Here is a 16,857-nt window from a genome sequence, read left to right as displayed (position 1 = left end):
GATGTAAATTACAGTAATTCTGGGGTTGATCTTGGATGTAAATAATAAATAAAAAAACCCCCATGGCTTTCAGTTATCTTTGTCCTGCAAAGATAACTTTGCTCACAGCAGGACCTTTGCTTATCTTCAAAATAAAAGTGCAGCACGTAATTGGAGCACCGTCGGTCCCTACCTCGCATTAGTGTTTGCCTGAACAGTCATATTTGTGATCACCTATATTAGGAATACGAAATTTTACAAAATACTGATGTTTAATGGCAGTAGTCCAAGACCGATTAAAGGATAGCTTAAGGAATAACAAAGATCTGCATACCATGCAGAAAAAAACCAACCAACCAACCAAAACAAAAAACCAAACAGGCTATAACCACATAGGCTTGTCTTCTCATTATTAGCAAGAATATCTTCTATGAGGAAGAAAAAACACATTTCAGTTCTGAGAGACATCGTGCATGCAAACTGCGTGATGCTGGAACTCATGGTGCAAATGCAGAAGCTAACCTAAATCCTTCAAAAAGCATACCTAAAACCCAGAAGAAAGTATTACTATTTATTCTGAAGGACATCAGAGGCCTTGAAATAAAACAGTTTACCAGGATAACCATGAGTAATCAGCTGGATTTGTCTTACATCTGAATCACCTTTGGGAAAAGTAGAACCGAAAGAAGTTCTGATCATGGGATAAAGATTACATCGATAAAGATCTTGCAGACAGGCTGGTCAGAAGTTTCATCAATGTGCACATATGTGAGTCTAAATTCAGGAATAGGCTCTCCTACCAGAATGGACAAATAAGGAACAGAATCTTCAAGGCAGTTCATCATGGAAACATCCCAAAAGCAATTACAGCCTATATGAATCCACAAGTCACCAGGTGGCATCACATAGCAGAAGTGCCTGTATTACCTGCAGTATAACTTGATGACAAATTAGCTGCTAATTTGAAAGAGAAGATGCTCATACTAGCAAGACTGTGTTAAAGGAAGATTTCGTGGAAAAAGCTTTTCCTGTTTTTTCAGATGGCAATATGACCACTGTTGATGTTGGGGAGCCTTAGTTATTACTTTTCCCTGGGAAAGCAGGGGAAGGAGGTATAAGATCAAAATCTTGGCTTCTGGTAACACTGGAGATCAAGGACAGAGTCACAGAGTCACTAAAGAAATACCAAGAAAAATATCACACACAATATCCCAGGCGGAAGCTGGGAAGGAGCTCCAGAATACAAGAAAGAAGAAATACTTTTAAGGACGTCAAAAACAACAGGGAAAAAATGCTAAGTGCCTTAATTTTTCTTCAGTTCCTAAACTTGGTCTACATTATAGAAGACATGGGTTGAAACTGCTGCTGCAGGAAGAGGACCCATTTCACGCTACCAGAATGTCAAAAGCGCAAGAGGGCTCTGTGTATGATGACATTTTCCAAGAGAGAGCTACTTTTAACTAGAATAATCCTGCTGGTAATCAGACCTAGGAATGGGCATTTGTACTGTGGTGTGATGACAGCAATCCATTGCATAGGGGTAAGAATCAAGGTCTAACCCAAAAAGAGCAAGGCTCCAAGAGCCAAGGCAAAATGAAGGCAATTTCTAGTAGGATGCACTGTCACCTTTCTTATCTTTCCCTTAGGCACTTTGGCAGATGCTGCGTTTTCCTGGGTTACGTTCATTACTCAACTGATACAAACAAATTTTAAGTTCATTAGAGAGGAGACTGTAGCCTCTCTAACATGAAAGAAAGGAAAACACAACCAAACTCAAAACTGGACCATTCCTGTGTTTAATATTATTTATAAATTCTGAAAAGGACAAAAGATCTCATATTTTATAATCAAACCCGAGTTCCTTTATGACACTTCAAGTTTGTGCATCTCAATTTTTGTTTGCACAAACTCATTGGTTTCTTCTGAGAATAAATGACAGCACATTTTGAAGATTCAGTAAAGTTTGATCTTGGAAAAAAGTTTACTTTTTTGCAAATCTCAATAATGTCAGACTAAATTAAGAAAGAAGTCTTAACTTAGAGATTTATTAGATCTGAAATAAACAAGCCTGTACAATTTTGGTCAAAGGGCCCTGAGCAGAGAAGAGGAAGAAGACTAAGAAGGCACATGGATGTAGTTTGCCTTCACCTACAATACATGATAAGGTCTTACCACAGTTAGAAGTCATCTAACAATATAAAACTATAATTGAATTGACAACTGCCTGTCAATCCCAGTAGCTGGCAGAAGTGTAAATCCTAAACTGCAAATAAGATGCAAATTTTTAAGCAAATATGGTAACTGACCACATGAAAAACCCTACCAGTAAGTAAGCTAAATTTTCACTTGTCACTTGTAAGCCCTTCATCAAAACTGTAAAGATTCTAAAGTCTGCACTTAAAATCAAAGGCATGTGACTTTCTATCTGATGTAGGAATCACCAGATATTCTTCAGACTGTAGAAAATAACATACAACACATGTAACAGTTGCCAAAAGGAGAAATAAATGACGAATCATTCATACACGAATGGGGGTAACCCAGTATTTGTTCCAAGTTATTACCAACCCAGCTGCTTCAAGTGCTCTTCTTGCCCTGTCACAGCCCAGCATGCAGACACAGGCACACATACCTACTTGTCCTTAAATCCTTTTATGAAACAGCACTTTCAGATTCTCTGTTCTTCTTTATAAAAGAAATGTGAAATAATTCTGAAGTGCGATTTTCACAAGCACTGTGCAGATTTGACCAGTTTGCCAGGAAAACATTTGAAGTATTCTCATATGTTTCCTGAAAGTGAGTAAATACTCACAATACTTACCTCATACACATTGAATTGAGATTGCCCCCTCGACAACTCTCTGTAACTTGTCGTGAATTCTCCAATGAAATCATGGCTGTATTAAAAAAAAAAAAGTTTTAAAATCAAATGCACAGCATTTATTAATTGAAACGTGTATTACATCTATTTATGAAAAAGAGAAGCACAGCCAGTATGAACTGACACCCAAGGAAGAAGCAATGGCAAAAGATGTAATTTGCTTAAAAAAATCTTTATTTTTCACTCTGTTTGATGTTCACTCTATTAGTACTAAGAGTCTAGAGATGAAAAGTATTAGCTTAAATCTTTCTGATGGTTTCTGCTTAACTGAGCTGCACAATGAGGACTAGGTTGTAAATTAGTGATCTGACCCCAATGTAAGCTTACAGAATCTGAAAAACCAGAGTGGGCTATCAAAGACTATCTCCATTTTCTCACTGGGTGACCACTGTCATCATGGACTCTGAACTGTGTACAAGACTACATGAGAGAAAGTAAGACAGGGAAAGGAGTAACAAACCAGAAAAGAACAGCCCTACCAATCGGTGTAATGTGACGTTGAGCGGTACTTTTAAGGGGAAGACCCAAAGCTTATTTCAGCTGCTGTCTCTTCTCATCTGGGAGAAGAAAAGCCACCCACTGAGGCCACTCATCTTACGGTATTAGACACCATTGGAAAGCAGATCTTAACCTAACACTAAAGCAGTGGTTATCAAGCTTCTCCTTTCTAAATTCTATTTCTGTTCCAAGAATACATTCAACACTCCTGTGCTGTCACCCACATTTTGAAAACTGCTTTATCACCTCCCAAGCAGGGGATGGCATGCCGAGGAGCCGCTGCGAGCGGGTGGCCAGAGGAGCGCAGGGGATGAAGCGTCGCTGAGAAAGGCGGCTGGGAATAGGGACCGGGGGCACAGAAACTACGGGGCTGCCAGAAGCGACTGAGCTGCAGGTTCGTGTCTCAGATGGGGGTCTGGAATGGAAGTGACCCCAGGGGCGAGTGCTGCACAGCTGGGCACACACCTCCCAGCACACACAGACCTGCTCCCGTTCTCCACTCTTCCCAGTTGAACTTTCTTCACTGCTGCTCTAGCTCCAATCCCCCTGCCCCTCTGGTTTCACAGTTGTTCCCTAACAAGGTGTTTTATCTCCTCCACATTCTGCCTCCGCATCTGGTGAGCTATGAAACTCACTTTTTTACCTTCCCTCCAATGGTAAACTAGAATAGAAAGTCAAAGTGTTACGACTTTGTTACTTGTAAAATTTGTTTTTAATAAATACAGCACATTTCTAATTAAGCTATAAATATTAAAAGCAAATTTAAATAAATCAATGTTGCAAGAAGAGGAAAAATAGAAACAATCCATAGTGATATGAAATTTCTTTCTTCATTTATTCATGGTGAAATGAAAAGAACAAACCCCAAATATAAATCTCACTTTCTGAAACCAGCATGAATTCACAAATTATGTAAAACAAACAATTAAGAAGTTCAGTCATCATGTCAATGCAAATGAAATAAGCAAAGCATCCTGTAAGAAAGCTTGAGAAATACTATGTGGTAAAGATATTCCCAATTACTCAGACCCAGAAAAGACCATCTCCCATGAAACACTCCCTTTCCAGTTCGGAGATCAGGAAATTGCTTCTGAGACTGACAGACTAAGACTTTTCTTAAGAAACACAGTTTGGAGTTATCATCTCCTTTGATTAAATGTTCTCCAGATTGCAATGACTATTCAGGCAGGGGAACAGAGGAAGCCACCCATACAGGCTACAGAACTTGAGTTCTGTACGGGCTGTAGCACATAAGGTGTATTTAACCTTGGGTAACGGTGGCACTGGAGAAAAATGCACCTTGGTAAAAGAGGAATATTTCCCTTTCGTAACAGTTCTTACCTTAAATTTTCGAGTCAGCTTGTATATTTCAAAGACAGAAATTCAAACAATAGCTCAATGACTACCTACAAACATGCTGCAGCAAACAGAGGAATTGTAAGCAATTCCAGTCAGGGTTGTCTCTGGGGAAAAAAGTCTGTACTGCTCAAAAGTAATTGTTTCCTTAATTCTAAGGGACATTGGAAAGCCTCCTTTCCTTGTGGCAATATACACAGACAGTAAGAACTGAGCTAGAAAGATATAATTCCTCTGACTAATCATGTTAAAAAGGCATGGGCATATATAACCAGTCCTTTGAACTTACAAGATCATCAACCTGGATCTTCACACTCAGTATTGAGATGGATGTATGCCTCCCCATGACGTTCGCTCTGACAGATGAGTGTCTGTCAGACAACATTTGCCTTCGCTAGAAGTATAAATCTTTAAGAAAAACAAGGCACCAATCCCTCCCAATAGTCATGATCGCATGCCACCGAATGGATCTCCTTATTGGTCTCTGCATTGAAAATCCAAATAAGTTACTGTCTTTGCTTTTCTACCACTAAATATTCCTAGACTTAAAGACTTTTGTCCATGAGTGGTGTATCAAAACCTTGGATCAGAGACTCCTAGCACAAAATAATCACTTGAACCACACCTCCCTAAATCTACCACTTTTGATGCTACACTTTGAAGTGCTGAAAATCACTTTCAGAATTATATCAACTTCGATTTTTTTTGTTTAATAATCTAATGAAAAAAAAAAAAAAGGTGGAAAGGACAATCATCACCAGAGAAATGTCAATGAGTAAGGGGAAAAGTGCCATAATCTAAAAATCAACTATCCAGCTGGAGAAGGAGGATGAAGATGGAGACCAAGAAATACAGTGAGAGAGCCTAGAATCTGAGAGAGACAAGCTCTCCTGGAATGTTTAGATTCTCGGATGACTGTTTCAGTGGCCCTAGGTTAGCATGGTAATATTTACAGTTTTAAAAATAAAGAAGAAAACATTTCTTCTGCATAATAGATCATAAGTGTCAATACTTTTGCACCATATATGCTAAGTAACAATTTATCTGAAATTAGTGAAAAAGCCTTCAGAGAGAAATAAATCAGTATTGCTGATGTGTTGATGTGAAGTTGCAGATCATCTTATTTTAACTGCTGTAACACCCGTCTGCAAGTACTTAATTGATAAGGACACTCAACAAAAAGAAAGTCACTTTGCTTCACTTGAGCACATGAGTGGGCTTGTCCAAAGTAACAACTTCTGTGACTTCTTGTAGCACCAAATATTTTTGGGCATTTAACAGCTTTTAGAAGTAAAAAAAAGCTAGCAGTTGGAAAAAGTGGATCACGATCTGCCAATTTTTCTGCAAAAATTGGTTTGAGACAAAGAAATGTTTAGTAATTAATGATGTTAATGCTACAAAGGTCCTGTGTTACTTTTTAGTTAAGAAATTTTAAGTGATGTTCAAAAACAAATGAGAGCTAAGAATATATAATTATTCTTAACAATGTAATTCATGAAAGTGACAGTAAGAAGCTCAACCCAAAGCACCCTCGTACTGTTTCCCCAAAGCGCAAATAACACAGAATGGAGAAAAAGAAAAAAAAAAACCACACCTCTAAGTCAAGACTCAAGAAGTCAGAGTCAAGTCAAGATCCAGTAATCAAGTACATGCACAGTAATGTTGCCTTGCTGATTGCAGAATAACCTGCAATATTCAGCATAACTTGCTTTGCTATGTAGCAGGCTCTCTGATGATCTTTCAAAGGTTATTCCTGCCCGGACTGCACATCTGGAGCAAAGAGACTGAGCCCAGTGAGCTGATCAGCGAGTGTAACAACTGGTTAAAAACAAAGAGCCCACCAAAAACGGAAATTAATATAAACTGAGTAAAAGAAGCATTGTACAAAAATTGATAGATTAATTCTTGAATGGGATTCCCTTCAGATACGTTTGGCAATGTCAAAGTTAAATTAGGCACTGAGGTTCTTGCTATGATCACCAGTAAGTCATAGGCACCACCAAATGGCAGTTTATTCCAGTTAGGATTCAATCCAACCATTTCCCCTGTAAGCTACTGAAGTAGCTCAAATGATTAGTCCAGTCTAGCTGTCTGATTTTTACATTGTCTGAAGTTACATGAGATGAGTGCCGTCTCGTCTTGCTGAGGAATTTAACGTAAGATGTCAGTGTTCTGCCTGTCTCTAAATTCAAAAAAGGTAGAAAGCAAAAGGCAAAAAAATGACACAACTAGAATAAAAAAGGAATACATGTAAATAGTATGCTTTTTTGTTGTTGTTGTTTTAGAAATTAATTTTGTAGGTATTCAGAGTGGGATGTGAGCAAAAGCAGGTAATCTTTCAAACTGGGAGTGTGCAGAAGCTAATGATGATTGCCTGAATTCCACAGTATGTTGACAGTTTCACTCAGAATTGCAGCTACACAATACTATTTGTCAGATTTCTTTCTTATCTTTCTAATCATACCTCAGTTTCAGATTTTGGATGAAATTGGACAGTGCGTGAGGTTTGACACCTTAACAAAGTATAATCTATATTTTTATTAACTTGGCAATACAATTTAATTTTTCATTGTTAGATAATTAAAAATATTGTTGTTTATACACAAAAGTGTAAATATATCAAATTTTTAAGGAGTTGGGAAATCTAATTGAGGAACAGAGAATGTTAATAGAAATTCATCATTATGGTGATGCAGTGATTTTTTGCTAATTCAAATCCTTGTATTTTTAATTGTCAGAATATGTTATTTTGTCACTCCAGGGAATAACTAATCAAGAAGGATGAGTTTGCGCTAGCAGGTATTTATAGAGGATAAACATGTGATAAGAATGCTTATAAACAAACAGGCTTCATGACAGAACCAAAACGACAAAAGTATAAGCTGAGAATGCTGAAACCGATCTTGGACCTTGTCAGCAAGGAAATGAATGGCAGCACAGGACAAATTTGCTTATTGTGGTTACAAGATCTATTGGGCCACAGAAGCACAATATCAGTAGCTATAATGCTAGAAGCAGATTGCATTAGCAATATTAAAGACATTACTGTATAATAAATAATATACTTAAAAAAATTCAAATGTAAGTGCATATCCATATATTTAAAATATAAATTAAGATTAACAGGAAATCATTAAGACAGACCAACTCAAAGATAAATAGAAATTAACACATTCTTGTATTCCGTACAAGTTCTAGTACTGTGATTTATGAGTACAGTTTCTAAGCAAAGTATTAAGATACAAGCTCAAACATTTTTAAAAGAACAAGAAGTATCAATCCAGTTTGATAAAAATTAATTCTATCTTGTTTTTCAAAATAAAGGAGACCTGAAAAGCTAATTTCTTCAGAAAAAAAGGGTACACTCAGTACAGACAGCAAGCTTGAATGATAACAGATTGCATTTAGCAACAGAAATTCCATGTACATTCCACCATCCTCTTTCTAGCAATACAGTTACTTAAAACCCATGCCTTCCAATTCTAGAGTTTACAACAATGCTTTGATGAAGACAGGCATGGAAAGAACATTCAAACCCACTCTTAAATTATTATAATTAATAGGTAGTCTCTACATTGCAATATCTAGGAAACCATGACGAAGCAATTGCAAGCTCAGTCATTTTATCATACTTGAAAAGCAACAGTTATGAAGTAGTGTTTTAAGCAAAAGAAAGTAGATTATAAAATGGATTATCCATCTCTTCATATATGTACATTAACTGATAACATGAGATTCACCAAACTGATTTTACAGATCACATCTTGCTTGTTCCATGTATGAATATGAACACATTATGTTTGAAATGGGCCAATCCATCAGTACTTACTACAACTGCAAAACGAAACAGAACTATAGCACGGTAACCTATTTTTCCAGTACCTGTACCTCTAAATATCAATAAATACCATCCTCTAGTCCTTTTTCTGGCCACTATTAATATATAATTATACATTTTAAAATGTGTATAAATACTCATGGATAACCCTAAAGTTTAACAATAGAATTAATCTTACCTTCCATCTCTATCCCAATCATACACTTCTACTTTAATTGTCCTAAAAAAGTAAAAACAGAACCCTATTAAAATATAAATTAAAATGTATTCAGATTGCCTTTAATACTTATATTTTAACAGCATATGGGTGCATTGATTGTGTCAAATCCAGAAGGCAGAATTTTCCAGTCATTTCTCATGGGGCAGAAAATAGCAAGTCACTCAGATTACCAAATATATCTTCATAAATTAATAGCAAAATACAGCGGAAGCTAAGGAAACAATTAAACACATTGGAAGTTTAACTGAGATATTTTTACTTGCTAATGCTCTGAATTTTTTTTCTTTTTAATAAATGATTCTTTAAACCTTAAAGTATTATCAAAGATTTAAGAACATTAACAAGCTGGAACTTATTGTGAAGTTTTCTTTGGAATATGCTATTTTCTGGAAAAGTGACATCCTCTGTGGGTAATAAGATTTTACAGAAAAAAGTAATATATCCATATTTAGAGAAGAATTGTGCAGAGATTGAGAGGGCCCTTATAAAACACATTTATTAAACACCAAAATAGAGATTAAAAACAATGTTCACAATACAAAGTAAAACACATTTAAAGCATTTTGGTTCTTAAATGAAAATAACTACTCTAGAATAAGATAAAGCTTCAGTCTGGTAGACAGTATTAATGGTATTAATCTCTTCTAAACATTGTGCAGTGGGTGAGAAAGGAAAACTCTGTGAGGTCCATCTAAGGTGATCTGAAGGTCCTGTCTGTGGCTGCAGATAAAAGAAATCTGTAGTTCTTTAAAGACTTGTCCTTTTCCCCCGTTGAGTTCCCTCCTGCCTCTCTCTAAAGGAGGCAGCTGCTTGGCTATCTGACCGAAGAGAACAGAAAAGTGCAATATGATTTTTTTTTTTTTTTTAATTTCTGTAAAGCAAATAGCAGAGTTTTCAGCTCTGTCATCAGACTAGACTAGATAACCGTCAGATTATACAACATAACCATGAGTCTGGCTTCCTAGAATGAAATGGAACAGACTGTGGGGTGTGGGGGGGAACAGACAGAGGCAGATGCTGGGTATCAGTTTTTCCCAAATGGACAGATTGCCCTGGACACCTTGGGAACACACACCCTCCTCTTGGTGAGTCAGGAGCTGGTGGGCAAGTTGGGCAATAAAATGTTATCATAAAATCTGCTAAAACACAGGTACTCGGTGCAAAGACTTTTTCGGTAGGAGAACAAATCTGAGTTTATTTCATTTAAATCAGAATCGAAAGCCAAACCAGTAAATTATTATACACACAAAATAATACATGGATCTAAAATATTTTTTCACAGTATAAAACAACAACTAATTGGCAAATTTTCAGAGAAGCACCTCATTAAAAATGTTAAGCATATGATGGTTTCATACATTTTCTTGAGCATCCCTCTGATGAATCTGCAACTGGCTACTGTGTGAATCAGAATACTGAGACAGGATACCGAAACAGTTTAACTAGAAGTATGGTCCAACAAGCAAGCTCATGTACCTCCTCTGCACTATTTCACATTTATGAGATTGTATCTCTCCTATGAGGACAGGCTGAGAGAGTTGGGGTTGTTCAGCCTGGAGAAGAGAAAGCTCCAGGGAGACCTTATTGTGGCCTTTCAATATATAAAGGAGGCTTATAAGAAAAAGAGAGACAGACTTTTAGTAGGGCCTGTAGTAACAGGACAAGGAGTAATGGTTTTAAACTAAAAGAGGGCAGATTTAGATTAGATGTAAGGAAGAAATTCCTCCCCATGAGGTGGTGAGGCACTGGAACAGGCTGCCCAGAGAAGCTGTGGATGCCCCATCCACAGTGTTCAAGGCCAGGCTGGACGGGGCTGTGAGCAACCTGGTCTAGTGGAATGTGACCCTGCCTATGGCAGAGGGTTTGGAACAAGATGATCTTTAAATGTCCCTTCCAACCCCAAACATTCTATGATTCTATACACATGTAAAAGCTGAAAATGGAAGATGAATGTGGCCATGAACTGTTTCCTTACGAGTAAAGTGAACTTCTGAGGAGAGCTCTGTTCTTGCTCTAGTGATGACTGGGAAACACATAAAATGTAAAAAAAACCCCAAAATTTACCATGTAAAGGGATCAAACTTATTTTACATACTTGAAGAACAGATTTCTTAAAATGCAAATACTATAGAGCATATGATCATCAATATCACTAATGAAACAGGACACATACCAGGATGGAGATAGTATATTGTTTTATTTATCTCCTTTTAATACAGGAAGTTTGTATTATATAGAGAGTAAATTCAATGAGCAGTAATAATGAATCCTGTCCGTCATAAAATGAACTGAACATGGGACAGGAAAATAACACCTCCGGACTTGCTATTTTTTAAGCAACAACATGTCAACTTTTATATAGAATAGTTTCACACAAAGTGAAAGCATCAGGTCTGTGGTATTAGAGGGGACAGGAATGCAAGCAATTACTTTATAACTTGCTTCCACAGAAGCTGCTTCCCATTCTTCCTCTGAGATACAGTTGAATACATGTCGAATAATTTTCTTTACTAGGAAGGCACTCTTTGGGGATAAGGTTGATCAACAGCTGATACGATGCACACCAATAAATAAATAAATAAATGAATAAATAAATAAATGTTCTTCACATTTTTTATGGTAAAGGCAAAGAAGAAGTTGCTTTGTCTGGATGTTTCTCTTTTCAACTCAAACTTAATGGCTCTGACCACACCATTTGTCACATTTTACCCGCCTTGTGGAATTTCAGTTTGGGGTTAAGTTACCTTAGAATGTAAACTGATTAAAGTGAAAGTTGTTCTGTGAAATGAAATCAAGAACAACTCCAAACCTTCTTTATCCCACCAAGTATCTGGCCCTTGAAAAGAAACTGTATTTCATTTAGTAAGAAAGGCAATATCACACAGCTTTTCTCCCTAGAGAACCATTACTTTACTTCCAGGTTTCAAAACCTGTTACTATTAGGATACACAGGCACCCTAGTAAGTTAAGATTTACATAAGGTTTAGTGGGACTTAAGTTTCGAATTGCCTTACAAATCTGTGTTCAAATAGTCAAATCATCTCAGAGAGAAAACTAGAATTATTAAGATAAACACTTAAGATGATAAAGATAAATTTTCAAGAAGGATCTTCAGACACACAACTTCAGTAAGAGCAGTTCTTTCTTGAACAAAGCTCCTCTCTCCTGAAATTTAATTCATATTAAAAAGATTGATCACAGATCTTGAGTTTTACCCATTCTGAATGACATGCAAGATATTAAAAGGTCTTTCAAATCTTTACATACTGATATCTTACCCCCACTACGCTGTTATTTTATCTTAAAGGACACAGTTTAGAGGACAGGTTCTCTATTTTAATTTAAAAAAACCTTTAATTTAAAAAAATTATGTTAGAAAACCTTGGGGTTTACGATAACTCTGCCTTAAAACTTTTATGCAGAAGATAACTGTGTGTAAGTGCTATTTGAGAGCTCATATTAAGAGAAAGAAAGGACAAAAATATTAGAGATACTAAGCACTACTGTAGCACTGAAATCCCATCCCTGTGATGGCTGAAATATATTGTATGACTACACAGTTTGAGAAAAACTAAGCAAATCCCAGACTTTTGACAATGAAAAATGTAGACAGAGCTCACTCAGAAGCATCCACTAACTGAAGATTTACTCTCCCCAAAACTAGAACGAACGTTTATTGTGACATATTCTTACTAATGACATTATTTCCACCTTTCGCATCTATGACAGAACACAGAGCACCAAAATTTGATCCGTGAAACTCTCTTTATCTGAAAGAGACTTTTAAGGTTTGTGTTTTTATGTATTACCATGCTGAGCTTAAGAAACTAATCCTTACCTTTAGAAAGAAAAGTTTTCAAATAAAAAAAACCCAAACAAACAAACCCAAACTTTGGATGCTTTTTCTTGTCTATTAGCAGGTACTAATTTGAATCTGACAGCTAATGAGTATTTCTTGATTTGATACATGATTTTCGTTAGCAGGATTACAAAGTTCCATGGAGCCTTTTATTTTAAGGCATTCACTGAACAGATAACGTTGAAAGCATTCAAAGTAGATTCAACATGAGAAAACAGTAGTTACACAGTAATTTGAGGCACACTATTATAGTTCTTAATTCTCCTTTGGAATGCTGGAGTTCTTTCAATATGCCTCTACCACAATATCTTTTTTAATTATTAAGAAAACCTTTTTTCTTTAATATGATAAATACAGCAGCATCCAGAGACTAGTTTCACGTGCACTGTTTTGCTTATGCATTATGCACATGAACGCATATACAAGTTAAAAATTCTATTTGATTCGAATGTACTTATATGAAATTGCCGTGTTTTTTTGAATCTAATTGAAAGAGTACCCAATGTGGCTGATGACAACTGTATCAAATACTTCATAAGAACAGTCTTGGCAACATAGGAGAACCCTTTTCCCTTCTAGTTTGAAGGAACACGACATCAAGTACTGGAAAAGTATGACAGATCAAATAAAGCTGCTAAGATCCATTAGAAAAGAGTAAAAATGGCCATTCCTTCCACACCCCCCACAACGATTAAAAAATACCATTTTCCTAGGAAAAAAAAATCACAAGGCAATTAACTTTTTACTTTTTATTAAGCAGATTATAAAGACAGAGCTTTAAGTCTAGCACTGTGAAAGCATTCTGCTTAGCTTAGCCAATATAAAATCTACTCTCCTGGTTCTTCAGATTGACTACTGAGATCCAGTCAGTTGATTCAAGAGTTGGTTTGTTTATCCCCTGGCATTAGCCAGTAAATTACAAGTTCAAGGAACATCTCCCCACAAGACTAAGCTTTCATGGTAACTGATTAAAATAATTTTAGTGTACACATTTCACTCCATAATTAGCCTGATAAAGTAACGCACTAGAGTTACGACATGGCAAAATCACATACTACAGTAACAGAAAATGTACATGAATGGATAGTAACCACATACACGGACATTGAAACTAAAAACTGAGGTAGAAAAGTAACTATTTAAATTCCAAATTAAAGATTGTTTCAAAGACACCCTCATAGGAAAATTATCAATTTGACCAAAGTCCTACTTAATTTCTCTACATGCAGCAGTGTTACAGCAAAGGATTTGGCTTCTGCTGATCGAAACATTAGTTCGCAGTTAGATGAATGCAATACTAAATATCTTTTTTTATTTTAATCAAAAATATAAAATAACTTATATAAGATAATAAGATATGATCATACCAATCTCAACAGATGTTTAGAGGTTACACGGCATTCAAACTTTTGCCTTTGAAATACCCAGACAAGTACATTCTGTTTCTTAATGACACCATGGAGAGCAAATATTTTTTTTCCAGAAATCATCTCAAACATTTCTTGCAGATTTAGCATATTGGCTGTATTTTTCTAAGTTCTTTGAACACATATTATCCTTTCAAAATGCTGATTAAATAACCTAAATATCTTCAGGGACTGAATTGCATAAAAAAACTGACATGCAAAAGAACACAGGAGTTAGAGGGAAAAAAATCATACATGCTAGGAAAGCTTACCGGTCATAGTCTCCATTACACAGTGCTCTGACAGAAATCTTGAATGCTTGCCACACTGGATTTAACGTATTTTTTACAACTTCTGTTTTATGGCAGATTGTAAAACTGTAATTAAAAAAAAAAAAATATATATATGTTTTGTATTTATTTACTTTTCATGTGTGTGTCATCAAACGTGGAATTAAAAGAGCTGTAACCTGTAGTCACTCATACAATGTCCATACAAAATTTAAGATAAGAAAAAAAGAAATGCAGAGAAATCAGAGAGAAGGGGGGACTGAAGAGAATCGATTTGTTTGAGAGAGATTAGACTAGAGTGCTAAACAACTCTAAACCTAAAATATTTTTACCCAAAACTTCTACAAGGGAACAGGGAACAGACACACACCCACACATAGATGTCCTGGTTTCATCTGAGCCAGAGCTAATTTTCTTCCTAGTAGCTGGTACGGTGCTGTGTTTTTCATGTAGAATGAAAATAATGTTGATAACACACTGATGTTACGGTTGTCAAGCAGTCAAGGACTTTTCAGCTTCTCCTGCTGTGCCAGGTGCACAGGAGGCTGGGAGGGGACACAGTCAGGACAGCTGACCCCAACTGGCCAAAGTAATATCACACATGTCTAGCCTTTGGGCTGATACAATGTTATATGTGAGGACTACCAGTTTCCAGGAAAACTTAACCTGCCAGTAGACCCCCACATACGCAGTTTGTTGACCAGAAGGTAGCATGTCAAGTCTTAGCAGCAGAACGGGAGAGATTAACCTACTTTAAGAAATTAAAGTATGAATGCAGCAAACAACCAGTTGCAAAAAAAATATATATCTATTTAAGGTATTTTGAATTCTATTTTCTAGGACTCTGTCAAAAAGAGAAAAGGTATTTTCAAATTTGCAGTATGTTTTTGCCTAAAACAATTTCTAAGCATTCACATATTCTTGAGAATTCTATTTAAAGGCATACTGTATCTTAGCAAAAGTAACATTATTTAACCATTTTAATTAAAATTATTTTTCAGTGCTCTATATTTATCATACATTCAACTCTTAAAACCCTGAGTTGCGATCTTTGATCTGTTACAATAGTTTTATTCCTATACTGCATAATATAATATACTTAAGTCCAACAAACACAAAAGAAACATATCTTAATCTGACAAATATAAAAAAATAACTATATCACATCTGCAAGTAAATTGCCTACTGTTTATCAAGAGAAATACTTAACAGGCATCTACCTGCCATCTTCATTGCTTCGATGAAATACAAGGAAAGGATCAGATTTCCCAAAGAAGTCTTTCTTGTCTAGTTTGTTCGCACAAAATTGCATTAAAACGGAATCCTGAAATGGGTAATACAGAAAAATTACATACAATGTGCACTTTACTACACTAAACTAAAAAAAATAACCATATAAACAGAAAACGAAATAAATGCGGGAATGAGGGTATCTGCCTTCTAGATGCCCTCTACATACATTCCTGCAATGTCCTTACAGTGCAGTTTGAACGAGAATTCCTATGTAGGGAGGTGCAGAGGAAGGGTACATTTCTATGCTAAATGCCTCAGGATTTTTCCAGTATTTTCTGACATTCAAAGTTGCATTCTGAAGGAAGCAGATGCACAGGAAAGGAACACACATTAACATTAATCTTAAAAACTCCAGTGAGACACGGCTAAGACTCACACCTTCATTGACGTAAACATGTAGTTGTCTGCTCCTGCTGTCCATAAAGCAAAAGGCTTAACAGCTTGCTATTAAGAGTCTAGAAGGTTCCAGAATATGAGTCTGGAAGATACCAAATATACCCATTCTGATGACAAATAAGGAGGAAAAGTTGCTTTGCTGTGGTCAGGCAAACTGACAGTCACACATGCTCAGTTTTTTGGGCAGAGTAAAGAATGTGAGAAGGATTATAAATGCAAAGATAAACCTGCAGACTCACCAGCTAACTGGGGCAGGGCCTGTTGGAAGACTCTGTTCCTGAAACACGTCTACAGGTGTAACAGCAGTGAGAAGATGACCAGGGAAAATTTTGGACTCATCACCGAGTGGGGCAGGGGACCAGGTGACAAAGGACACAGAAAAGTCCCTGTTTCTTATAGCCTTCTATGTATGGGTCCTTAGTGGAAAGATTTGCCTTCAAGAATCTTGGGCACTGGAGAAAGTCTGGAACAAAGATGAATTGCCCTTGGTAGAGGAGGACCAGATAAGGGAACATTTAAGCAGACTAGACATACAGAAGTCCATCCTGATATGATACACCTGTGAGTGCTGATGGAGTTGGCCAGTGTCACTGTGAGGCCATTTTTTACTATCTTTGGAAAGTTGCGATGTTCAGGCGAAGCTCCTGAGGACTGGGAGAAAGCAAATGTTATTCCTCTCTTAGAGAAAAGGCAAGGAAGAGGACCCAGGCCATTCTTTCCTCAATCCCTGAGAAGATGATGCGGCAAATAATCCTGGACAACATTTCCAAACACATGAAGGACAAGAAAGTGGCTGAGAGTCATCAGCATGGATTTACAAAAGGGAGATTCATGCCTGATC

General features: G+C 36.5%; 1 protein-coding gene across 3 annotated transcripts in view; it reads right to left on the bottom strand.

The window, feature by feature from the left end:
- CPNE8 (copine 8) overlaps positions 1-16,857 on the bottom strand; it is a 107,239-nt gene that overhangs the window by 36,421 nt on the left and 53,961 nt on the right. For 2 of the 3 annotated variants that reach the window (XM_065627366.1, XM_065627374.1), the window contains exons 8-11: positions 15,548-15,651; positions 14,310-14,414; positions 8,731-8,772; positions 2,801-2,876 (exon numbers count right to left, since the gene is read on the bottom strand). In XM_065627366.1, the coding sequence (XP_065483438.1) occupies positions 2,801-2,876; positions 8,731-8,772; positions 14,310-14,414; positions 15,548-15,651 (327 nt within the window). Of the gene's footprint in view, positions 1-2,800; positions 2,877-8,730; positions 8,773-14,309; positions 14,415-15,547; positions 15,652-16,857 lie in introns of those variants that run through there. The other variant, XM_065627384.1, reaches the window with a different exon arrangement.

This window comes from Caloenas nicobarica, chromosome 1 (genome assembly GCF_036013445.1).
Source record: "Caloenas nicobarica isolate bCalNic1 chromosome 1, bCalNic1.hap1, whole genome shotgun sequence".
NCBI classification, from domain to species: Eukaryota; Metazoa; Chordata; class Aves; order Columbiformes; family Columbidae; genus Caloenas; species Caloenas nicobarica.
Note: the sequence above shows the minus strand (reverse complement) of the source record. Positions and strands in the feature narration are given on the sequence as shown.